Below are 24,909 nucleotides of genomic sequence, written 5' to 3'. Positions count from 1 at the left end.
AGCTTTAACCTGCAAATAAAGTGGTTTAGATGATTTAGCCTTCTGTTTTTGCCTCCATAATGTTGCCATATACCTTATAGAAATGACAAGACCCAAGTTGTTACAAATGAGAATTATCCTTTTACAAAAAAAATGGATAATTTGGGAAATCTGCTAATTCACTCTCATGCCGAGAGTTAGATGAGAAGGTTGAAACCACTCGCATGTCTGCATGCTATGTTTGAAGCTATCGGCTTCCAGGCTACGTGTTTCCCCATCTCCAGTCTTTGTGCTGTAGTGTTAAGCTAAGTTAGCGTCATATCTACCATGCAGACTTGAGTGTGGCATCAATCCTCTCATCTAGCTTTTTGTCAAGAAAGAGAATAACCCTATTTCACAAAATGTCAAACTACTGCATGTGTCAGGAGAAGACTAAAGGGTCTACGGGCCTAAGAACCATGTACGTACAGTGTAAGTATGTCTTCTGGGATGTTGTGCTGTATCCTGCTACACAAGATCTACAGGGCAGCATCTCATTCCCACATGTCAAACAGACACGCCTGTCACTATTGTGCACCAAACACTTCAGAATGTGTCAACTTTACCCCACTAAGAAGGGGGGGGGGGGGGGTAAGCGGCTGGTTTGAAGAGATCCAGAGCAGTGGCAATGTTACTAATGAGCAACAGGTGCTAGAGGGCAGTGAACATGGAGGCCATCTGTACCGCTGGAAGGCGTCTATCCACATCGGCAACGAAGGACACAAACACGCACACTGAACTCATTGACGCCAGCAGATCAAATGTATACCGTGTCAGTCGTGCTGGTGCGGTTTGCTGGGTCATCACTTGACCCTCATGCTGCTTTGAAAGTTGCCAGAGCTGAATTGTGACCCTGGTCGAATCGACCCCAGACAGACACACACACATGCTCACTGACTGGCTTCCAGGTTGGCTGCAGGCATATTGAGTGCAGATGAAAGTTAGTTTTGTTTACTGTGTCTATTGATGTTATCGTCATATTATTATTTTTTTTTTTTTTTACTTGTGTGCTTTAGGAGAATAAGTTCAACCCGGAGGTAGTGGAGCACATCTACCAGCACAATCCCATCTTGAAGTACACCCAGTGCCCCCTGTACGCGCCCCTGCTGCCCTTCCCTTACGGCAGCCTGGAGCACACATGTAAGTAGTTCCCCATCAGGCGTTATCATGGCTAGCATGTCTGAAGTTGCACTAGTGTTGTCAAAAAAATATTGAAGTATTGCTGCATATCAGTACTTCATTTTTACTTTTACAGGGAACTAAGTGCAATTGAAGTGGGTTTAGATCTCAGAGGGGATGGTTGAGTCGTCCTTGAAGCTGTTGTAAGACTAAATGAACATGAGCTTTGCTGTTTCAGTAAAACAAGTGCAAACAGGGGCACACCACAAAACAAAAACACACATTTAATACTATGTAATATATTATAGTATTGTAGCTTAAACGTCTGCTGCAACTTAATGTTTACACAACAAAATGTAAAAAGGAAAAATGGAGGAAAGAAAAATCCAATCTGAGTATAAGACGATGTTGCACTGCTTCTCTTCTCTCCAGACCACAGTGGGAAAGGCTACGGCTCGGTGCGCGAGGAGGCCGTGAAGCTCTTCAACTGCCTGCAGCAGCTGGAGTCGGCACGGGAGCCGGTTCCCATCATCCAGGGCGTGCTGCAGACCTGCCTGGACCTGCGGCCTCTCCGCGACGAGGTCTACTGCCAGCTAGTGAAGCAGACCAGCTACACTCCTGCCCCGCACACCGCCGCACACCTCCGCTACTGGCAGCTTCTCACCTGCATGAGCTGCACCTTCCTGCCGGGGCTCACTGTGCTCAAGTACCTGCGATTCCACCTCAAGAGGTGAGATACGAAAAGGCATCCTCAAATTCTGAGGAGGTAATACAGTTGACGTTTATAAGCATTACGATCAATAACTGGCCAGAGAAAGTTTTAGGTTGGATTTTGCAAAGATGAATCCCGGGGAAAGCTGGTGACATCATCTCCTACTTGTTGTTAAAAATGGAAAATGTTCTTGTTTTTGCTGGCTGTGATTCATCCCAATGGGAAACATGACTTGTTGAAGGCGACAGGTGGAAAAACACGACAGTCAATTCTTCAGTTCAAAGAAATAGAAATGTCAGTTGGAATATTGCGGTGTTTTTTTATTTTTATTTTTTATATTAATGAAAATGATTTTCCATGATCGTGATCCAAGTCAAGTTGTAGCAACAAGATGCAACCCCAGTCCCATGAGAATACTCCATCAGCCCAGGAATCAGCTGTTGGTTATGAGGAGGAACAGGTTGAATGCTGGGTAAACCAGTAAGTGTGTAGTAGCAGGGAAAACACGGGGTCCAGACGGTGGACAAAAAGCAGGCGCCAGCAACACCGACTACCAGTTTAGATATAGCAGCGTGATGTGCCTTCACATTGTCAGCGTGTTCCAGACAGATGGAGTGCTTTAGGGCTGGATTTACAGGTCTGAATGAGCCCCTCTGTCATGCATGCTAATCTCAGTTATTAACGGTGCTAATCTCACGCTTACGTCTTACGCCATACCATCAAACCACTAAAATGTTCTATCTATACGTCTGTGATGGGTATCGCCCTCTAGCTAATATAACGGTTGCATGCGATGGCGATTCATAATGACACCGTGGAACTCGCCGCCCTGTGTGTTTTGATGCGTATTGCCATCGTTCTCACGCTCTCGCTCTGTGGATCTGTGCTGAGGCTGCAGCTGGGCAGAACTAAGACTGGAGCTGGGAAGTGAGCCCAGAAAACCCTCCTCCACTCCCCCCAGACCCTTTAGAAAACTCCCCCCAGGGAATGTCTGCTGTCAGAGAGAACTGGCCAGAAGAACGAAAGCAGAGGAGGGGGCAAGAAAGGAGGAAAGAGCAGAGCGGGGTGAAGACGGGAGGGTATAGGAAGGATCACGCAGGCCCAGTGGAACATTCCTAATTGTGTTTCAGCAGGGTAAATCCCACCCTGTGGCCACTTAGTTATGAGAGAGCGGGACATTGGAGGGAATGATGTCTGGCAGAATGTTTGAGGCGCTCTTGCTCCCCTCTCTCTGTCCTCCGGTTTGTGTTTTTTGAGACGGTGGTCGTATGATTGTTTCCTTCCTATTAACCCTTTGTTTACACAGGGCTGAGCTCATAACTCCATCAGGTCGTATTTAACGCCTTTCACACTGCGCAGAAGCGCGTGACCCGTCAGGCTCCAGGTTGGAGTGTGTTGTGTCCGCTGCCCTCTTTTTAAAACGGCAGCACACTCACCTGCCACTCCTGGACACTCCACTGGGAGGAAGCGGCGGGTCGCTCCGGTTCACAGGAGCGGAAACACCTTTTCCTGTTTCGTGCGCTGCCCAAAGTCAAACATGTTTTCTTTGAAGGATTGAGGGACGTTGGGCCTTTTTGAAGTCCTAAGAGCTAAAGTGAGAGCATTTGTCATTCCTCGCCTCATTGACTCTCGAGCATTGCCAGCTCAAAGAAAATAAACTCTGTTGAATTAATAGGATGACGCAAAGTCCATAATCGCAGCGTAACACTTTACAGACTTTGAATCACTGTTAACATCGCGAGCACCAACAAGTTCTCTCTTTTAAGTATTGAATATCATTTTTGCTGGCAAATATCTAGGAAGTATAAATGCGCTCACACACACACACACACATGACACGTATCCACCCGTCTCACTCCCGTCTCACTCCCGCTCTTTCTTCCAGGATCCAGAGCCAGAGTCCCGAGTCTGAGATGGATAACTACGCGTCTTTCATCAGCGAGGCTCTGGAGAAGACCAAGTGCCGGGAGTGTGTGCCATCCTGGGAGGAGATCCAGATGCTGATGAGCCGGCAGGAGATGCTGTGCACTGTGCACTATCCTGGCCCGTTATCCTGCCAGCTCTTCATCAGCTCGCACACTACGGCCAATGAGGTTTGGGCACGTTTAACTGTGTTCCACTGTAAAGCACAACTTTCTCAAGCTTCTCACACGTTCCTGTTCAAAACGTTCGAGCGTAATCTGGCATCACTTAAACCGTGATGACAACAGAAATTGCATTTCTGCCTCGTCTAGTTTTCACCTCTGAAAATTCAACCGCGTTTGCGTGTCCCCCCCCCCCCCCCCCCCCCCCTCACCAGGTGGTTCGAATGATGCAGCAGAAGCTCGGCCTGCAGGAGAGCAAGAACACGTTTGCTCTGTACGAGCAGAATGCACTGTGGGAGCAGCCGGTCGCTGGCAGCGCTCTCATCGCAGACATCCTGACCAGGTTTGAAAAGCTTCACCCTGTAAAACAGAACAGACACCCCGGGGGGGGGGGGGGTCAGACACAATAAAACCAAGCAGAAAGACGTGCTATCAAAACACTTTGTCTCCGTCTGGCAGGACTCTCTTATCTATGCGTCACCCCCTTAGATGAATGCCAACAGAGCGGTGGATTGTATACGTTTATCTTCGCTATAGTCCAGCTCCCATGCTGAGCGTTATCCAGTATCCTTGATAGACTAGATTGACACCTTACTGGGGAGAACTGGACTTGTGTCACTATTTCTGTCAGCGAAGCCAGCCAGTCGCTGGAACAGCCAAGGTGAAGCTGATGTCATGGACATCAAAGCCTCAAATGAAACGATGATGCATCCAGCTGGAATAAAAGGTGGTATATTTGTTCCCTTTCTGTCTTTTCTGTGCAGCCTCTCCATCAAAGAGTCGGAGTCTAAATCCCAATGGAAACTGTGTTTCAAGCTCTACTGCCTGTTGGATGCTGACAGCATATCAGTGGACAGCATTGAGTATCTCTTCCTCTTTGAGCAGGTAATGTAGCACAACACAAGTCCTCAAAGGGCAGAGTCCTCCCCGGAGAAGTGTCTTTGGTACGCGAGGCTATTTCAGTGCTGATGATGAGATATAATTCATTGCTCTGCGGTGACTCATTCCTCGCGTTTCATTGGAGTATTACGTTTTTTTTACTTGACAATCATTAACAATAAAGCACAGTGCGTGACTAAGAGCACTGGCTGTAGTGCAGAGGGGGTAAAAGGCAGCCAGCACTGGCTTCATTCAAACATTTTTCCTGAGGACTCTCATAAAAGAGTTATGGAACAAAATACAACAAGGCGGGGGAGAAGGGATTGATGGCAGGACTGAGGCTATAACTGACAAATGAGTTCGGTCTGTCCCGGTTTGTCCTCACTTTGGCCTTTGCTCTGCAGTGCCATGAGATGGTGGTGCGTGGCCAGCTGCCAACCTGTGATGAGGACCTGCAGGCCTTAGCTTCCCTGAGGCTGCAGTGTCTGATGGGTGACTTCAGCACACACGCCCCCTGCCCTCCTCTGGACGAGCTTTACCCAGGTCCCATGCTCGAGGCTCGAGTCGTCGTGTCCCTTTCTGCGCCCCAAGCCGTGCCTCCTTGCCAGGTGGCGGCGCAGGACTGCCACACGGCGCAGCGCTTCCCCACGGGCCTCCTGACAGGGACGCTGTGGAGCCACACGGCGATAGCGGCGCACAAGCAGAAGGTGGAGCAGGACATGCGCCTGCGGAGCCGGCTGAAGGAGGAGGCGGCAGCTGTCATGGGATCCATCTTGGAGCGCTGGAAAGACCTGGCCGGCTACAGCCGCAGGGACAGTATGGCTGCCTACCTCACAATTGCGCGCCAGTGGTCGGGCTTTGGATGCACTCTTTATGAAGTGGACTTTTACATTGTGAGTATTGCGGGGTCCGCTTTGGTTTTACTGTTGGACTAAAAGGTTTTAGCTCCCTCAATGCTGAAGAGTCACTTGGACTCTTGAGATGAATCAAAGCATAGCTGTGAGCTGTTCTGACATCTGCTTACCTTCTCCCCCCCCCCCCCCCCCCCCCCAGAGTTCGACGGGGAGTTTTTCCCAGAAGCTGTGGTTGGGTGTAGCTGCTACATCCGTGTCTCTGTATCGGCAGGGAGAGGCAGAGGCCCTGGAGTCCTTCCCTTATGGCCAGATCTGTTCTTACGGCGTATCTGACAGCAACACCTTCAAGATCACAGCTGGGGATCGGGATCTGCTGTTTGAAACCACCAAGGTATAGTGGCTCACGTCCCAGGTTATCGTATACGGTCTGAAGGTTTCTCCACTGAGCTTAGACGCACGCTATCGCCACTCTAGTCAGGATTCAGTTTGTGGACAGTGCAGGGCCAAGTGGCCTTATCGCCATGCGATGTTCTGCAGAGTAAGTGAAAGAAGCACGCTGTCTGCTCATGATACCATGACACCCCCCCCCCCCCTCCCTCCCTCCAGCTCTCTGACCCACTTTAAAAACACTCATTAATTTAGTCTAAATAGAGAGCGAACCTGCCCCCTGCTCTCCAACCGATGCTAACCACCACAAGTCTAACGTCCTGGCATTAAATGGCAACTAGGGGGGTGCGTTTTATTGCAGTGGTTAGATTAAAATATTAGGCAACATTTCGCAGAAGCATGGATGTTCTTCCAAACAGACTTTTATTTTTTTTTTTTTAAGCAGAGAACACATCTTGCCTTTCACGGGCCACATTAGCTTGCATCTTCCCACGCGGAAACAAAAAATCCCTCTGTGATCTCTCATGGGGCACAAAAGTGGCTTTTATTTATTTGTTGGACGCACAGGCGAATTGAAACGGAGCCCAGTAAGGCTCCTACTTTTATGAACTTCAGGTCTCATATTGCTCTGACACGAATGTGCGGGCGTTTTCAGCTACTGGGCAGGGAAAAAAAGGAGAGAGAGAGAGAAGGAAATGGCGGGGGGTGACTGTGGTTGGGCCTGGAGTTGAGGGTAAGGGCGAGATTTGCTGCTCCTTCGAGGGTGACAGTTAAAGTTGAAGAGTAGGTTTAAACTTGGAGACTGTTTTACTCTGTTCTCACACACCATGTTTAAGCAAGCATTAGCAGGACTAAAGTAAGGGTAATGGTCACGGTGGCTTACGGTGGCTTGGTGGTCATGTCCACCAAGGTCAGGGTAGCAGAGAGACGGATGAACTCCTCAGCAGCACTTTTGTTTCTGGTGCTGAATAAAATATGTCAAAGTGATGAAATATCCAAGTGCGTGTAATGCTTATTTTTTCTGATCAAGGTGTGTGTGTGTGTGTGTGTCCTCCAAAATCTGCTAAACAACATCATCCTTGGCTTCTGGAGGATCCAGCTGGATGACATCATCGTCTCCACCCTCGTGTGACAGTGCCAGACAGACACTGAGACTGCCACCAATCTGACCTCTCTCTCTCTCTCTCCCTCTGTGTGTGTGTGTGTGTGTGTGTGTCTCTCTCGCTCTCGCTCTCTCTCTCTCTCTCTCTGTGTGTGTGTGTGTGTGTGTGTGTGTGTGTGTGTGTGTCGCTCTCGCTCTCTCCCTCTGTGTGTGTGTGTGTGTGTGTCGCTCTCGCTCTCTCTCTCTCTCTCTGTGTGTGTCTGTCTGTCACAGCTGACTGAGATCATGCAGCTGATGAATGCGTATTTCAGTGCCATCCGTCGCCAGCGAGGGAAAGGGGAAGATGCGGACATCACCATAACAGAAAGCACAGGGGTGGGATTCCATCACCTGGCCTCGACACACAAACACACCCTCCTGGAGCTGCCCTCGCACCCAGTTTGAAGGAGACCCATAGCCGGACACCCCCCCCCCCCCCCCCCAACCCCAGTCCTCAGGGCACCACGCCTCCTCCACTGGGAACGGCACGGCAGCCAAAACAAAGAGAGGGCTGTTTTCGCTCTCCATCCGTGAAAATAAACCCTTGCTGAGCTTTCCAGCTGAAGGAGCTGGCCCGATGGAGGAGGGAGGGAGGAGGGGGGGGAGGGGGTTCTGTTTTGCAAGTGAGGTCAGAAACCAATGCGGTTGCTGATGAGCTGTCACACACCCTCCACCCCATCCTGTCACGCAACCACCTCTGTTACCCAGCATGGCAACACCCCCCCCCCCTCCACAATGTGAGACGTTGGCGTGAGCCTTGCTGCATCAGGGAGAGATGGCATCACAGTTAGGACTTATGGCAACAATAAGCTGTGGTACTCCCATCATGAAGGTATGGCTTAGAGTGAAAACACTACTCTCGCTCTCGCTCTCTCTCTCTCTCTCTTTTCTCTCATAGTGTGCCATATTTGTATTGCCTTTCCTAGAAGGCCTTCGTCCCTCATGCACTGCTGGAATAGTGTTGGGAACATTCAGTGGCGCGCACACACACACACACACACACACACCTCTGTCTTTGGCTCGCTCTCTCTTTTTCTTACACACACACTCACTCAGTCACTCTCTCGCGTGCCCTCATGCTGACATGTTCATCAGAGACGGTCGGTTTTCATAAGATCTCAGCGCGGTTTGCATTACCTGGAACTGTTGATGCAGTCAGCCATGTGAACTTGGAACTGGAAACAGATGTTGAACTCTGTAGCTAAGCCACTTTGGCTGCCATTGCCATCTAGACTCTTACCGATGGGATTATCAGTGTGTGTGTGTGTCTATTTGATCAAGGAAAAAAAAACGTTTCCTGGATTACACATTCAGGATCTGATTTAATTTTGTCTCACAGAAAACCAAAGGATCGTGGAGCTGTTTCTACGCCGTTCCCACCCAAATTCTCTTGTGTGTCCTTTGTTGCACTGCTTGTCTTGGCTGTAATCCTCGACACGAAACTTTGTTAACACTTGACTGATTGGATCATTTTTGCTTATGTCAGTTACTATCTTCCTAATACAGCTCTGCTCTGCTGAAAATAACAGGTGCTTCTCTGTTTATTGTTATTTTCACAAAATATATATATATATATATATATATATATATATATATATATCGGAAGAAATGAAACGGAGTACACATAAAACCCCTAGTCAGAGATCTGGATCATTTAAGAACTGACGCCATATTTACCGTGCAGTTCCACATCAGTCCCCTGCTATTTAAACGGAAACCTTTTGAATCAGGCCATGGGTGCTTCTGTAGTATTATTTATGCAAACTTTACTGTTCTTTATGTCTTAAATGCAGACCCAGCTGTGTTTTGATAGAAGGTTAATAACCAAGAGCCATAAAGAGCTTTTGGTTCTGCTCCTTTAAAAGCAGTCCAGATGTGTAGCTCCATCTTTGTGTTCACTGTTTGAGTATTCTTGTGAAGCCAAAGTTTTGCCAAGTCATGGGTTTAAGCATGGACCAAAGATGTTTATTTTTTATTTTTATAACAATAAATTATCCCCAAAAAACTGTAAAATCCCCCCCAATCTATATTTGACTGTTTTCACATTTACTAATTTCTCTTTAAACTTGAATGTCAGACAAATATGAAGACATCCTGTTGTATACATTCTACTCCTTCTTTTAATGTAATGATCACCTTTTAAGCGCTAGATGCCATAGATGGGCTTTGTAAATATCATTTTAGAGTACAGTCTGCTCCACCAGCCTCGCCATGAAAGGCCTTGACGAGTCATTGCACAGCCGCCTCCTGCTCAGACGCAGGTCTTTGCTTTTTCTACTGCAGCTGCAGGCAGCTCCGAGCTCCCGAGTTTGAAAAGCAGATAAATCAAACTGCCCGTGTCGTTGCTTTGTATTAAGCTTGTTCGTACGCTGCATGGTACCTTCTTAATGTAACGTGTGTGCGTGTGTATAGTTAATTGCACTGTTTGTTTTTAACTAACTTGAAAGTGCAATAAAAACTATAAATACTGTATGTAATTAATAAATAAAACAGCACCATTTTACCAGATATTGAGTGTCGAGTAGTGTTTTGTAGCCTCGGCTGTCATTTCCTTTCTCATTTTCAGAAAACGTGGTTTCTTGTGCTTCGACTAGACGATTGTTTTCAACCAGATGTTTTATAAAAGGCTGACGTTTGGCGCCAGCAGCAGAGCGGAGAGCAGCCTCCCCCCCCCCCCCCCCCCCCGAAGCTTCTCTGGTTAAAAACAATGGCCGGTTGAGCAAACGTTGCCAAGTGCCTTGACGTTCCCCCGCGGTAATGAGCCTTAACTGAGTTAGATGAACGGCCACCAGAACACTGCAGCTCCAGGTGAGGGGAGAGTGGTGTTTCATCATTTGGCAGATAGGGTGAGACGAATGGAAAATTGTAGAAAACTTGTTTATTCATCACTTCAAACCGGTCCAATGAGCCAAGCAACATGAAACAGTACAGTAGGGGGCCTGCATTAACCATCATGCAACACGGCCGGTCAATGTTACTCCCATCACTCGAGGCAATCATGTCGTAGGCTGTGGACGCTTTCCTGTAAATCTACTGCACAAATAAACGTAGTACTGTACTCGGTGCAAAACAAGGCAACGGGTTGTCTGCCAATGCTGAAAATAGGCTACAAGGCAGGAAAGCTGAATATAGGAAGAAGAAAAAACACTTAACAGATGTTTATAGATTGTTTTGTACAAGATATATTGATGCTCTCTGCACAGAAGGACTCTTACTTCACTGTTTTTATCTAAACTGGGATTGAGAATCTCACAGATGTGACACAGCTTCCATCAGTCTCTCTTCAAATTTGAGTCACAATCATGTTTCTCTATTTACCACCACAACAAGCCAGTAAGTATTCTTTTTTTCCAGAGAAGCAGCTCCAGCCAGTCTCTTTGGGACACCCATGTGTCGGAGAAAATATTTAGAGAAGTGAAGAAACAGAGTTAGAATAAACTATCTACGCATGTATGCTGCCCACTCCACTGCAGTCGAGACACAAAGACAGGTCTGGTCACTGTTCTTGCGTTCCCCAGGAGATGTAGTCGGGCCGCGTGGCCGCGCTGTACTCGTCGATCAGCTGCTGGACCACTTCGCGAGAGTTGTCCAGCTCGTCGAAGTTGTCCTTGAATATGTCCTCTTTGCGGAACTGCTCCAGGAAGGCTTCCCGCTTCCGCAGTTTGTCGTACTGCTTGCACGTCCGCTCGAACAGCTGCGGAGACAGCAGAGACCAAGTGTAAGAGATTACGGTTCAGCTTCCCACTCGGGACTTATTTAACAGTTGGAAGACTTTGTTTTTCTTCTGTGTTACCAGAAACAAACGAAATGTATGACATCACTTTAAATTTGGGCTTTATAATGAGAGGAAGTTATTTCATGACATCACAAGGCTGCATTTTCCCTCAACTTCACAGCTCACGTTTTAAGCCACTAAAAGGCAGAAAAAGAGGAATTCGACAGGATGACAATTCCACAAAAAAAATTTTTTTTGTGGAATTCCCCTCCAACTGCTGCCGTTTTAGGATAATGCATATCCTTCAAGTATTGTCTCAGAACAGACACAGGTCTCAACTGGTTGAATACACAGAAACAGATTGAGGTGACGCAACTCCTAAGATGAGCACTTACAGAGGAGATGCTCGTGTGGTTGGCCATCATCAGGCCGCTGACTCGGTGGGCCGAGGGCAGGTACGGCGACTTCCTGGACAAAGCCACCTGGATGCTGGCGGGACCCCAGGGAATGAAGCTGGCAAGTTTGCGCTCCCGGATCCTTTGGAGGCTTTTGTGCACCTACAGTAGAGTACAAAAAAAAAAGAAAAGAAGTGATTTTAAGCCATCTGGAATTCATAGAAATGGAGATTCAACCGTACTCGCGTGCGCTCGTACCTGCGTGGGGTCCACCTCTCCCTGGATGATGTTCAGGATGGCGATGTAGCAGTGGTTGGACTGCCTCTCTCGTCCCGTGGACACCATCACGTTCTTGGGCTGCAGGAGCCGCCTCATCACATCCAGCACCGTGGTCTTCCTCACGCTAGCAACCTGAAACACAGATTACGACATCGCAGGGACTTTCAGTACTTTTAGATATGAACTGCTCGATTGCTTTCCATTACAGTCCCACCGATGCTCTTCTGTCACTCACCGACTGGTCGGTAGTAAGTGGTGTGTAGCCGGTCATGAGGAAGTGGAGGCGGGGTGTGGGGATGAGGGACGCGATCAGGCCGATGAGGTCGTTGTTCATGTAGCCCGGGTAGCGCAGCGTGGTTGTGCTGGCAGACATGATGGTGGAAACCTGTGTGTGTGTGAAGGTACAGCTCAGACACGGGAGGTTTACATATATACTCGTCTGCTAAGCTTACACAGACGTTATTAAGAGTTAGATTCATTAATTCATTTCAAAAATCTCCAAGTGTGGTTCCTGTCGAGCCAGCTTGCTTGACAGCGCCTCATTTCTAAGGGAAGCTGAAATCCGGTCCGACGTGCAACCGACTCGCCAAACTAGTTTCTGAAGCTCGTCGATCTGGAAGTCGAGTGGAGCCGGTCTCGACGTTGTTCCTTTGTTTGCACACAGCCCGGTAGTCGGGTATACCTAAACCCCTGCTGGCTGACGAGCTGTGAAAACAACTGGAGGAGGTGGAGAGGCTGCAACAACTCACCAGCTGGTTGATCTGAGAGAACGAGGGGTTCTGGATGTGCAGCCTGTCGGTGGCGATGCGATTTAGAGCCGTGTTATCCAACACCACCTGATGTGCCACACACACACACACACACACAGGAGGGTTATTGTTAGACACATGAAGAGATAACAGAAGAGATTCCCTCCAGCAAAAAAAGAAAAACACTTTGTAGGTCAACAGACTGCTGCCGATGTTAAAGAGAGTGAGAAGGTGTCCGTGTGAGTAACACAGTTGCAACAGGGGGACAGAGTCTATATTAGCTCTCTGGATAACTTGATCAACTTGAGGGCCTCATGCATGACCCTGGAGGAAGTAGGTATTAGAGAGAAAACACCATTAGACCGCTGGAGCATCTCAGACTAACACAATCACCAACGTGAGACTGACTTATTAAGTTTGATTGCTGAGTTTGCTTCTTTATTAGTGTGTTGCACAATCATTGAGGGCGCCGAAGAAGTGGGATCGTCTGACGGGAGTTCCTTATTGGGGGAGTGGTGACGAAGATATTTAGATACTGTATGGGCCTATTATCGCTGTGACGCTGACGTTTATTATTCTTATTCATATTTGTGATACATTTGTATGGACGTTGACACAGATGTAATGTCATAAAGAGCTACTTATGGATTCATCTGTGTAGCTTTCCCTCTTTTTATTGTATGCTGTCTGTTTGTGAACCCTGCCTACAAGCAGCTTATTGTCCCCCTCCTTATATTTGAGTTTTTGTGAGGTTATTTACGTTCATAACCGTAAAAGACAAGCGACAACTGGGTGGTCAAATTACAAAACCACACACTCAAAGGGTGAAGTCACGATCCTTTTTGTTTCCTGTTGCAGCTCATTGACAGAGGAGCAGTTCAGCTCCAGTGTCGTATTTTCACAAGCTAACCGGGGCTTGTGTGGAAGTGTGTTGTAAGCCGTCTCGTGGAGGTTGTGAAGCAACGGGATTAATCAGCTGCTCACCACGCAGTCTGCGTTCTGGGTGAGCCTCTTCAGCGTGAGCAGCGAGTTGTACGGCTGAACGACCACGTCGCTCATCTCATCCTGGTTTGGGAAAACGGAGTACGTCTGCACCAGCTTCTTCGGGTACCTGCAGATCAGAAGATATAGTATTCACACACACACACACACAAAGGAACAAGTTGTTTTCCAACAAGTTGCATTTGTTGACCTGTCATTGAGTTTCTCCAGCAGATAGGATCCGAGCCCCGAGCCCGTCCCCCCAGCGATGGAATGACAGAGGACGAATCCCTGCAAAGACAAAACAGTTACTCACGTTTACAGCTCCAGCAATGTGCCACGTGTGTATGAAGCTCACTGTGAACGCCAGAAAAAGCCAAATGTGTGTGGGTGAGCAAATGCCTCTATCGCCCTTGGCAGTTACCGTATATAAATGGGAGTGCAGCCCCACCTCACAAATAGGCTCCCTCTCTCTCCCCCCCCCCCCCCCAACGCAGCCCGGTAATACCTGCCTTCCACACTCGCCCGGCTATTATCACCACGCCACACCCTGCCAACACACACACACACACACACACACACACACACACACACACACACACACACACACACACACACACACACACACACACACACACACACACACACACACACACACACACACGGCAGCTCGGCCCACCTTCTTATCTGACGCACACACTCAATAATAATGTGGGGTCATAATGTGAGTGAGTTACAGAAATTGCAGACCTTGAGAGGAAATGTGTGTTTTTTTTTCTTTAAATGGGAGGCTGGCAGCTGGATGAAGTTCACCAAAAAAAAAAAAAAGAGGCTAAGAATAATAGTGAGGCGTGTGTGTGGGGCTCTGCTAGTTTTAGGATGTCGGGCACCGGCACCATTTTAACATCGTTTAGATCAAGTCGTTGGTTTCTATTTTACCGCAATAAAAGTCATGTTTGAGTACGATCAAGTGTTCCCTGATATTATTCAGACCGTGGATGAATTACTGAACGGGCCTACCGGGCAGAGGCCCCGGGGCCAAAGAGCTACACCTGCAAAATGTCACCGAAAGACGAGAAACAACCACAAACAAGTCGTTTCCTGTTTGTTTGAGCCAGTCTGGGTATCGCGCTGCTATGTAGGAGTGGTGGCTTTATTACAAGCTTGTGTCCATGTAATAACACAAGCAGTTTGTAATCTGAAATGAACTACAAAAGATGAATGCTTTTGATGTTTTCTTGCATGTTTGGGGTACGAGTGTCAGTTGACTATGCTATGTAATATTTCTGTCTACACGCAACAATATCACCGTACTTTTAAATCAGTTTTTTTTTTATTCCAGACTTGCCTCCAGACTGTCACTGCCATCTGCCTCCCGGTCAATGATGTCAAAGATGTCTTCTTGGATTTTTTTGCCCTAAAAAGGGAAAGAAAAAACCAGAGCAGAATTGTAGACGTATTACATGTTTGTTGTTGTTTTTCAGGGTTCCAAAAAGGAACACGTCATTCCCGGTGATCACCTGTGAATATCCGCTGGCCCAGTTGTTCCCAGCGCCTCCTCCGTGCTCTGACAGGTAGATGTTCTCCGGGTTGTAAAGGTTTGCGTATGGAGAGTTGAGGATGGAGTGGATCACCCTCGGCTCCAGATCCAGCAGAACCGCGCGTGGGATGTAGTGCTCATCGTCAGCCTGTGGAGTGTTCGGAATAACCAGGAGTTATCTGGTGACACTGCACAGTCTCTGAGGGGCCGTGTGTGTGTGTGGATGCAGAGTCTAAGTTACTTCAGTTTACACTGCAACCACTCCATCTAGTGGCACATAATGTTGCTGCATAAAGGCTGAACGTACAATCTTCATGGTGAGCAGAAAAGATGCTCCTTTTTGTAGCGATAATGTTACCTGATAGAAGAACACATCCTTTCTGTCGGTCCCCTCAGTAGCAAACTCCTCCACGATCCCCTCTGGACTGATGCCATGCTCTGCACACAGCTGCTTCCAAAACTCAAAACCAACTGCAAAATAACAGAGAGAGGAGCAGGTTAGCAACACGTTAGATCACGTTAATTAGCCGTTTGTGATCTTAATAAACAAACATTATACACATCAACGTTATCATAAGCTGCGTTGTTGTCTGAATGACACACGCAGGTAACGTCACTTAACGGTAACGCGTCTTGTACTTGTAACGTTAGAGATCCCGTTACCCACTCGTAGGCTAAGCTAGGTGATGCTGTCGCTGTTTATGTTCGCTATATTTCGATTTTAGCTCGATTTAGCTAGCTAACGCCTTTACGTGACAGATCATCCTAGCTAGCTAACTTAAATGTCGGACATTGGCTCACGTAGAAGAGGGATATAGAGCAATATTAACAATCATCTCGTCGGTCACGTACTTTGATTTCCACACTGTCCGAGCTGGAGCGTTATGATTTCCCGAGGCATCTTCGGTATTCCGGTGCTCCTTGTTTTGCTAGCCTGCTAGGCTGCTTGCTAGCTAAACAAACCAAGAAAGGTCGACTACTGCTCACACTGCTCCACCACCTGCTTCCCGCTTGGTGCTGATGTGACGCTGCAAGCAGTCTTCTTCTGCTGTGTATAAGCGCGTTGATGAGCCATAATGAAGCTGACTACCGCCGCCTACTGTGTCGGAGTTTGTCGAGTCATAAAGCAGACTTTTCAACACATTTCAATGTTCCAGGCAGAGAATCCAGGCAAAATGTAGGGAATCCTTGCTTTTACAAGTCAACTTCACATAAAAGCCATGAAGATTGCATCCATTCTCTGGTTTAAATTTGTTTCCTGTGGTGGTTTGAAAGTTTTATTTTGAAAGTCTTTGCCGGAAGTATTAATGTTTCTACCTTGACGTTCCCGGAATCGATGGACTGTTCATTCATTGCCCTGCAGTGGCCATTTGTTGTAACTACATATGTGTATTTTAAAAGAAAGAGAGGGGTACGACATGTTAAAGAAAACAGCAGACAGTTTACAATGTAAAATAATATAAATCGTGTGTGTGTGTGTGTGTGGCTATTTTAAATGGACCAGATTTGGAGGGAGCTTAGTAGTTGTATGACTGTGACAAATTCTGTTGCTTCTACAATAAGATCCATTTATGTTCCATAATGAAATTAGTTTGTTTGTTTGTTGTTTTGAGAGCGTTTAATGTTTAATCTGGTCATAATAATCAGCACCAGCTGTGTTGTATATTCTGCCTCTAAGAAAAACTGAGAAAAACTCATGACTATACAGTAGATAGTGCATCTATAGTCGTGAGTGTTTCTGCCCCCTTGTGGTCACAAAGTGTAACTGTAGCTGAAAAGCGATAATCAAGTTAGACACAATAGCATAGTATTATTTCCGGTTAAGTAATTCGAAATAAAGCCATTACAGCAGGATGTAGTTATACACTCTGACCACTGGGTGGCACTGTAGACAGTTTATGAATACAGTTAACGCTTTTAATAGGCCATCAACTCCAGTGCCATATTTTTCTTTAGGGTGCCAAGCATAAAGGCAGACACAGTAGCGTACACAATTTTCCGATTTTCCATCTAAAATATGTACAATCAATATTTTAAATAACACAATAACGAACTTTTACATTGAAGATAATTGTGTAATCAGACCTCTGTTGCATTTACGGGTCACTGCTCGAGGGACGTGTTTCTACATATAATGTAATCACCCTCTCATTGGACATAAACATATTTAATCGAACAACGGAGCCGCTAAGTAAAAATATATATTTTATTTGCTCAACTCTATTTGGTTCGTACACAGCCATGCAAAATTATAAAGGACATAAGAAAATGGATACATGACTGTTTTAACGTAAAATAAGTTTTCATGATGGCTTGCTGACACGTTTGTCAATGCAAAACAAATGATTCCCATTGTCCTTGAACGCAGCATGACGCAGGGCCTGAAGGGACTCTGATTGGCTGTTGAGGACTCAGAAAAACAGAAAACAGGTTACGTGATATTGTCAGCTTGCGAAGAGAGCTTGTCATTTCTTCAAAAATGCCGAAATAGTACGTGTCATCACTTTCTTTGATAACATGCTCGCTTCTATTATAATGTAGCTAGTGTTTAGTGTTAGACGCTATCACGATGATGCAGCTAGCTTAGCTTAGCAGTTAGCTTAGCAATTCATTAGCCGAGACCTGTTAGCCGATCTTGTGATGCTGTGAGCTGCTCCGTGGCGCTGTGGTGCACCGCATGTAACGTTACCTGCTTCCACTAATGTCTTTATTTGACAGGCGGACTGCATCGACGATTGACGTTAAGATGGCGCACACTGGTGCAACGGGAGACGCAGCTGCGGACGATTGCTCTGTCCAGCAAGGGTCTAGTGTCTGCCTGCGGAGTCGACCGTGCTCCAGCGAGAGAGACGGTCATGTCCGGGCGGTCAAAGCGGCTCTTCAGTCCCGGCTGGGGCCCTACGAGCCCGTCCTGACCTACCTACAGTCCGTCCTGGTGTGGGAGAGACCTCTACAGTGTGTGCTCCTCTACACCGCGGTCAACGTTGTGTTCTGGTGAGTTACAACTCTTACTTTAGTACATTTTAATGGCTAAGTCGTTGTGTTTCCCAAAGCTCGTGTTTACCAGTGTCATAGTGTAGCAGTTGCGTAACGGAGTTGCGTTGTGTTTAATTCAGGACACGATATCTTTTGATGGCTCCAACCAGGCGTTTATTCATCGGACAGAATACAGCTGGTAAAAGACAGAACAGCTTCAGTGACTCTCATTGACAACGTTATGGTCACAAGCTCCGGAACACATGAAAACAGCTTGCTTCAGACCAGTTCATGAAAGCTCGGCGCACCACTAGAGTCTGCAAGCAGCCAGCAGAGGGCGCTGTTACACACAACCCACTTGTCTCCAATGATACGTTGTAAATGATATTTAAACAAGGAAATAATATGAAAATGATAAGTATTAGCCATAACTTAAATAATATAGTAATACTAGCAACCAATGGCCAGTGATGGCAAGTGGAATCATTAACTCTGTTCCAATAGCAACCTGCTTTTAGACAATACAGAGGTCGTCAGCAGGTGTGACAGCTGGTGCTTCTACACAAACGCTTCACCTGTCAGTTGAAGACGAGACAGATGGCTGACTAGTGGCTCTATTTATAGACTCTACGGACACTTCTACCGGTTCCTTAAGCTCGATGACAGCGTGGTGCCGCGGGGTCATCCGCTTTACCAATCCTCAGCAATCTACAAGTCAATGTGTTGCCCCCACAGAAGTTAGAGGAATGTCATTTTAGTGAGGCATTGAGCACGTGCCAGTGAATAGCAGTGTATTCCTGTATGTCTCCAGGTGTGATCAGCCCTGAGACCAGAACTGTAGTCCACGAGGCCAAGATTTGGTTAAATTAGATGACGGTGTTATTGTTGTATGGTAAGAAGCACTGACCGGAGAAGAAGCTGCGTCGGCCGGTCTGCTGATGGAGTTCAGTCATTCAGACTTTATTCCATCAGACCACCGGGCGTGTAAAGCCGCTCGTCCACACACTCGGTGGTGCAGGCTAGTTTCTCCCCAATGAAGTGCCCTTCTGATCTAATACACAAAGTGGTCATATCAGTTTATATCATATTCATATGTGCACCTATTTGTTTAAAGGAATACCTCTGTTCATAACAGTCATGTCTATTCTTTACCTTTATTTGTCTTTGTTATGTAACCGTTATGTGTGCATACTGAGGGTATCCAAGAAAACGGGGTCAAATTCCTCATGTGTGCGGACGCATTTGGTCAATAAGGATGACGAGGCATTGCTCCCTGAGGTGGTCTTGTTTTCCCTTTTTAAAGCACCAAGTGGGAAACGGACACAGCTCACAAAATAATTAAATCTTAAACCACCACACAATGACGTGCGTCTCCAAAAAGTGCTGTTTAAGGATTTATCAACGGGTCCATTTTGTTGTTTTGCATAAATTTGAAGTACAAGTACATATTGTTGTGCCTGCGTAGGGCTAGATTTACTAAGACAATTACATTTTATGTTTTGTTTTTTAAATTTACTGTACTAATTGCACTGCTGCCCCAAATACCAACCTCTCGTCTCTGCCAATAAACTCTTTGTTTTGTTAATCTCTGCCGATTGGCTGAATCCTGTAACATTGTTGTAGTCAACACATTATGAGGTCTTGTGATGTGAAAGTGCAGCAACACATCGGGACTTTAAGTGTTGAGGACAACACCCCCTCAAAGATGGAACCGCATTCAACAACACCTGCGATATCTGGAAGCTTATCGAGAAAACTTCCCCTTTTCTTCATTCTGAATAAAGGAAACGGGTGTTGTGGTTTCGTGCTAATGAGCTGTTGCGTTGTATAACTTTGTATATCGTCACTGCTCTGTCTGTGTTGTACCGTCCGTTCATCTGTGTTTCTATTCCCCTCCAGGTTCTTCGCCCTGACCTCCCTGCGCCTGCTGTTCCTGCTGGCTTCTGGTCTGGCTGTGGTCGTCTGTGTTGATACCTGGAGAAATAAGATCTGGCCTGTGATTGGAGGTGATAGAAGTTGCTTTTTTACGACAGATTATTCCTCAAGTTGCTGTTATTTGCAACCGATGTGATTTGTCAGAATAGATATGTGATCAGTCCGCAGGGAAAGGGATTTCTATTACATCTGAAAACAGTTAATAACCTGATTCTGAACTTGTGTCTCTCTCACACACACACACACACACACACACATACACACACACACACACACACACACAGACCAAGAGATCAAAGTGGTGAAACGTTTAAGAAGAAAATGTAACACAATTTGGAGTTTTTCTATGTTCTTAAAGTGATGAATGTTCTCTCTCTACACAGTCGGCGACCTGGACGATTCAGAAACTGAGAGGTTTGTTACTGTAACCCACCACCTTAGAAGATAATACCAACAGTAATACTGGTATAAAGGTATTAATCATTTCCCCCTCTTTGTGTCTTCTAGCTGGGGTCTGGTGCAGCCGGGCATCCTCAGTGTGCCTGAGCTGTGCCACCACATCGCTGAGGCCTGGGTCAGTGGAGCACTTCTCTTATCCAGTGTGGTGCAGTACAAACAGCATCAGCCTGGCAAGGTGAGGACCACACACAATAGGGACAACAACCCGATATACTGTATATAGCACAGCATCTGTTTTTGGTATGGTGACATCTTTTAATCGTGCAAAATCTCAAGTATATTTAAAGTCATTCAGGTTGAATTCTGAGTAATTATTCTCAAACTAGGCACAACAATTCATCCCATATTATAATTGGAGTGATTATGATAATAGTGAATGTCAACATGTTGCCCTATTGTGGTTGTAAGCATCAGATGTGACATGTACCATAGTTCTGTGTATATGGTACATGTGTATATGTTTAGTATTCTAGGTGCTGACTTGACTCCCTGTGTGTTGTTGCTCTGTGTCAGTTCTGCATGCTGACCTGTGGAGTGTTCAGCTGCTTGGCTGTGGTTGGCAGCTCCATTCCTGGACTGGTGCTCTCCTACTCTGCTGGTGAGTCCCGGCGGTTTAATCGGTTCTAACTACAGATCCCGGCTCCTTCACGGGGCCACGTTGGCAGGGAAACTCTGCTTGACTTAGTCCTCTTTAAAAATACATGGGTGCTGAAACCAGATCTGTGGGGCACCAGTACCAGAGACCTGGCCTGTGAGGTGATTAGAAACCCGGGATGAGGCGCGGAAGGAAGGAAGGAAGGAGGGAGGGAGTGGAGCCAGGCAGAAAGCAAAGGAGGTCAGAGTGAGACCGGGCTAATCTCCTACCCTCTAACCAGTGTGGACTGGAGAGCCGGGGGGGCACGAGCTGCCAAGGCCTTCTCCTCTGACGTCCTGAAACGACCCACTGCTGCTCCCTCTACCCCACGTTGTCTGTGTCTCTACTGAAGCTCTCACAGGCTTGTGTCTTAAGTGATGAGAGTAATCTAGGAACTGAATCTGTACCGAACATAAAGAAACGCAGCTGTTTTTGTACTAAACGACCCCAACAGAAGTCCCTCCTGTTTTCCTAATGACTCGTTTTCTTTTCCTCTCTAGTGTGGGCTACTGTCCTGGCTCCTCTGGGAGCCTATCACAGGGTTTTTCAGCATGTGTGTTTGAAGCTGGACCCTGTCCTGCAGAGACTGGACTTCAGTGTTTGTGGCTTCATGATGTCAAAGCCCATTGATAATCAGTGTGAGTATTGCATCACATTTTATTTTTTAAATGTTGATATTTAGAACTTTCTGCGTGCTGATCTGACAATGCAAATAAAGTCAAAACCACAATTTGACCTTAAACAAAGAAATGTTACGTAAAGATAACTTCCACAGATTTCACAGCGCGTTATTCTTCTGAACAGCAACGTTTAATCTAAGAACAATTCAACATGGTTCGGATTTTCCTGCGTTACCTATACGTGATGTCTTCAGGCTGCTCATTTGGACTTTGGTTCCACTTGTTAAACTGACGACGCGGCACTGTTCATGAGTGTGAATGTAAACATGTTGTCTGTATGTACGTCATTCCTCTCTGCAGTCCTGCGGAGGCCTCTCCGCGGCTTAGCCTCGGGTGAAGACGACGATAGCGAGGAGGAAGAGTTGGCTGCTTTCTGCCCATCAGTAAGTCTGTTTAACTCCCTGAGTCTCTTGATATTTTAATTTATCTGCTACTTATTCTGTTAATATTGATGTTAGGGAACATCTTATTATGCCTCATAATAAGATGTTATTGCCTCAGGCGTTATATAAACACACACACACAACAACTTGTAAAATATGTAACATTTTTCCCTCTTCTGTCTCTCCTAGTTCGATGATGCTACTGTTGCTAAAGAACTTGCTCTGACCGACTCTGAGCACTCTGATGCTGAGGTGTCCTACACCGATAATGGGACGTTTAACCTATCGCGTGGCCAGACCCCGCTCACAGAGGGCTCTGAGGGTAAGTGTGCAGGTGTTCCAGATGTTCTCTTCCTTTTATTTTCCTGTTGGTTCGTGTCTCTCACTGCGTCCCCGTCTGTATTTTTTGGTCAGATCTTGACAGACACAGTGATGCGGAGGAATCATTTGCTCGAGACCTCCAAGGCTTCCCCTCCATCAACCCCGATGCCACTCTGATGGACGACGACGACGACGACACGAGCATAGGTCTGCTGAGTCTGTCCGCGCTAGCTAGTCACCGGGCCTCAATGCTGGATATAGATGCTCATCTGGACTCGGACCAGGAGGACCTGGATTCAGAACTCTCTCTCAGCGGGCTGCCACCTGCCTCCGATTTCGCCGGAGACTTGGCCGGAGTCATCGCCAGCAACATGATCCAGGCAGCGCTGGCCGGGGCGTTGCAACCTCGGCCTCCTCGCAGAGGAGGCCCTCCCCGGGCCGGAGCCCACCGAAGCTACCGCAAGCAGTCCAGCTCCGAGCTGGACACGGACTTGGACGGAGAGGACTTTGAAATGCTGGATCAGTCTGAACTGAACCAGATGGATCCCCTTGGAGGAGGAGGGAGCAGTAGACTGGGAGAGAGCCAGGGGCATAACTTCTTGTCTAGCCTGCTAGGTAAACCACAGTAGTGTGTGTGTGTGTGTGTGTGTGTGTGTGTGTGTGTTTGTGTGTGTGTGCGCACATGAGTGCAACTTCATGAGCTGTGAGTGTGTGTGATGATTTTAGGTTCCAGCAGCCCTGCTTCTAATTGGCATCAGATTATCACTGTGAAGATTTTATTTTTATTGTTCTCACACTCTTTCCTCCCTTACTTTTAAACGCTGATCATCCAGACTCTTACTTTGTAGGCTGAGCAATAGGAAATGCAACAACATACATTAAACACATTATTATTATTATTATTATTATTATTAACCAGCATTATTGAGCCGTGTCGCAGTCTTGTAATTAATTTACACGGGCACTTTACTTAAAAATAAAGAACAGTGCCCATAGAATCTTTTTTATTATACAGGGCTATTTAACATGGGACCAAATATGACATTCCTGTTGGTTGAGCTGATTACTTTGATAATGACACTATGGAACAGCATTACATGTTCTAGTTTCTTTAGTCACTGGAATAGTCGATACAGCTAAATAAACTCCTCATTTGTGTCCCTTTTCAAAGAACCAGCAGATCATGTTGCTGTCGATATTCTTGCTCTTCTGTAATCTGATAGTTGATTTATTTTGTTCCAGGTTTACAGATTTTAAATTAACGGTATTTAGACTCTTGTCAGCAGTAGTGAATTTGGACAGTGATTCTCTTCCATAATGAACATGAAGAATATTTGCATAAGTTTCAGTTCACTTTACTTGTTTGCGTCTCTGCTGTCTTAACATACGGAGACATCTTCATGCGTTTTTGGAGCTTCTTTTGTCCCATTCTTCTGACCTGATGTTTGCTGTTCATTGTGTTCATGAACCTGTGCCCCAGGAGGAGGTCTGTTTCTTATTTCTATGCGAGTATGATTTCATTTCCCTGCCTTTTTAATACAGCATAATATTTCCATGTTTAATACCTTGAATCAGCTCTGTGTTTCAAAAGTCCTATTTCAACACATTTCTTTAACTTTTACCCATCTTTGTATTTCATGTAGTTGGCGGTCATGCTGAACTTTTTAAGAGAAAAATCTGATATTCTTCAATACAGAGATCTTTTACTATTTTAATGGGGGAACATGTTTACATCAAAATTGGGTATAGAAAGTTCTCATTCTATCCTTTTTTTAAAAAGTGTTTGTAAAGGTTTGATGTGGCTTTTATGTGCTGGTCAGCCTGATTTCAGTAAGACACAACTTAACTGTGGAAATGGCACTTCAAACTTAAATGAGCCACAGTTGAGATTTATTAAAATGAGAAAATGCTTTTTAACAGACCCATTGTTCTCTTCAATTATATTTTGAGAGGAAAATTATAGCAGCAACTATTGTTTAACACAATTGAAAAAAAACAGCTGGATTCACATTCAGACAGTGAAGTAGATACAGATGTGCACTGTTTAGGAGTTTGCTGGTACGTCTAGGCTGAAATAGATCAGGTCCGAGTTGTCTGACCTCAGTTAACCAGAATGTTGCTGATTGCTGAACCACGATGTTGCTGATTGCTGCTCCAGGAAGAGTCTGTTCCTCAGTGTGAGTGATCTGTAGTCAGTGTGATGATGTTTATGTGCATAGTAGTGTATAGTCTTCTCTGTAAACTGGTTTTGATATGTTTTGATGTGCAAATCTTGTTGAATAAAATGTTTGCAATGAAATCTGTCTCGGGTGTTATTTCAAGTGACAGGAGTTGAAAGGTGAATCGTAATTTCAGATAAAGCTCTTGAGACTGTTCCTAAAGTTACCGTGAGGAACTTTTAACTGGTTATGAAACGGTCTCAAATGTATACTAGTGTCCCTATATGACCGACATAAAGTTAGTGAGAAGATTGTCTAATCCAGTGGTTCTCAACTGGTCTGGCTGCGGGAACCACCATCACCCCTTAATGACAAGCCGTGACCCACTACCCAAATTATATATAATATCCTCCCCAGGCTAATTACCCCACTCAAAACCCTTTTCGACTTCGCAGAAGAGCCGGGGGTTCAGCGTCTTGCTCAGGGACACGTGACACGTCCCAGTCAAG

General features: G+C 46.2%; 3 protein-coding genes across 4 annotated transcripts in view; 2 read left to right on the top strand and 1 right to left on the bottom strand.

Moving 5' to 3' along the window:
* Positions 1 to 9,666, top strand: part of plekhh3 (pleckstrin homology, MyTH4 and FERM domain containing H3) — a 28,487-nt gene extending 18,821 nt beyond the window's left edge. For both annotated transcript variants that reach the window (XM_079282734.1, XM_079282735.1), the window contains 8 exons: positions 1,035 to 1,158; positions 1,570 to 1,867; positions 3,735 to 3,942; positions 4,149 to 4,276; positions 4,698 to 4,818; positions 5,217 to 5,705; positions 5,866 to 6,057; positions 7,429 to 9,666. In XM_079282734.1, coding sequence (XP_079138860.1) covers positions 1,035 to 1,158; positions 1,570 to 1,867; positions 3,735 to 3,942; positions 4,149 to 4,276; positions 4,698 to 4,818; positions 5,217 to 5,705; positions 5,866 to 6,057; positions 7,429 to 7,599 — 1,731 coding nt within the window. In that variant the 3' untranslated portion in view covers positions 7,600 to 9,666. The remainder of the gene's footprint in view (positions 1 to 1,034; positions 1,159 to 1,569; positions 1,868 to 3,734; positions 3,943 to 4,148; positions 4,277 to 4,697; positions 4,819 to 5,216; positions 5,706 to 5,865; positions 6,058 to 7,428) is intronic.
* A 409-nt stretch (positions 9,667 to 10,075) lies between these two features.
* On the bottom strand, positions 10,076 to 15,861 carry tubg1 (tubulin, gamma 1). The gene is made up of 11 exons (XM_079281906.1): positions 15,706 to 15,861; positions 15,212 to 15,324; positions 14,834 to 15,001; positions 14,662 to 14,730; positions 13,525 to 13,604; positions 13,317 to 13,443; positions 12,333 to 12,419; positions 11,819 to 11,968; positions 11,563 to 11,715; positions 11,305 to 11,466; positions 10,076 to 10,888 (listed from the first exon to the last, which is right to left on the bottom strand). The coding sequence occupies exons 1-11, from the start codon at positions 15,752 to 15,754 to the stop codon at positions 10,691 to 10,693; spliced, it is 1,356 nt and encodes a 451-aa protein (XP_079138032.1). The 5' UTR covers positions 15,755 to 15,861; the 3' UTR covers positions 10,076 to 10,690.
* Positions 15,862 to 17,267: 1,406 nt separating this feature from the next.
* On the top strand, positions 17,268 to 22,934 carry retreg3 (reticulophagy regulator family member 3). The gene is made up of 10 exons (XM_079281372.1): positions 17,268 to 17,343; positions 17,572 to 17,847; positions 19,729 to 19,835; positions 20,148 to 20,178; positions 20,272 to 20,398; positions 20,737 to 20,821; positions 21,358 to 21,495; positions 21,838 to 21,920; positions 22,110 to 22,242; positions 22,335 to 22,934. The coding sequence occupies exons 2-10, from the start codon at positions 17,600 to 17,602 to the stop codon at positions 22,868 to 22,870; spliced, it is 1,488 nt and encodes a 495-aa protein (XP_079137498.1). The 5' UTR covers positions 17,268 to 17,343; positions 17,572 to 17,599; the 3' UTR covers positions 22,871 to 22,934.
* The last annotated feature ends 1,975 nt before the right edge of the window (positions 22,935 to 24,909 follow it).

The sequence above is a fragment of the Melanostigma gelatinosum genome (genome assembly GCF_949748355.1).
Source record: "Melanostigma gelatinosum genome assembly, chromosome: 13".
Classification (NCBI taxonomy): domain Eukaryota; kingdom Metazoa; phylum Chordata; class Actinopteri; order Perciformes; family Zoarcidae; genus Melanostigma; species Melanostigma gelatinosum.
Note: the sequence above shows the minus strand (reverse complement) of the source record. Positions and strands in the feature narration are given on the sequence as shown.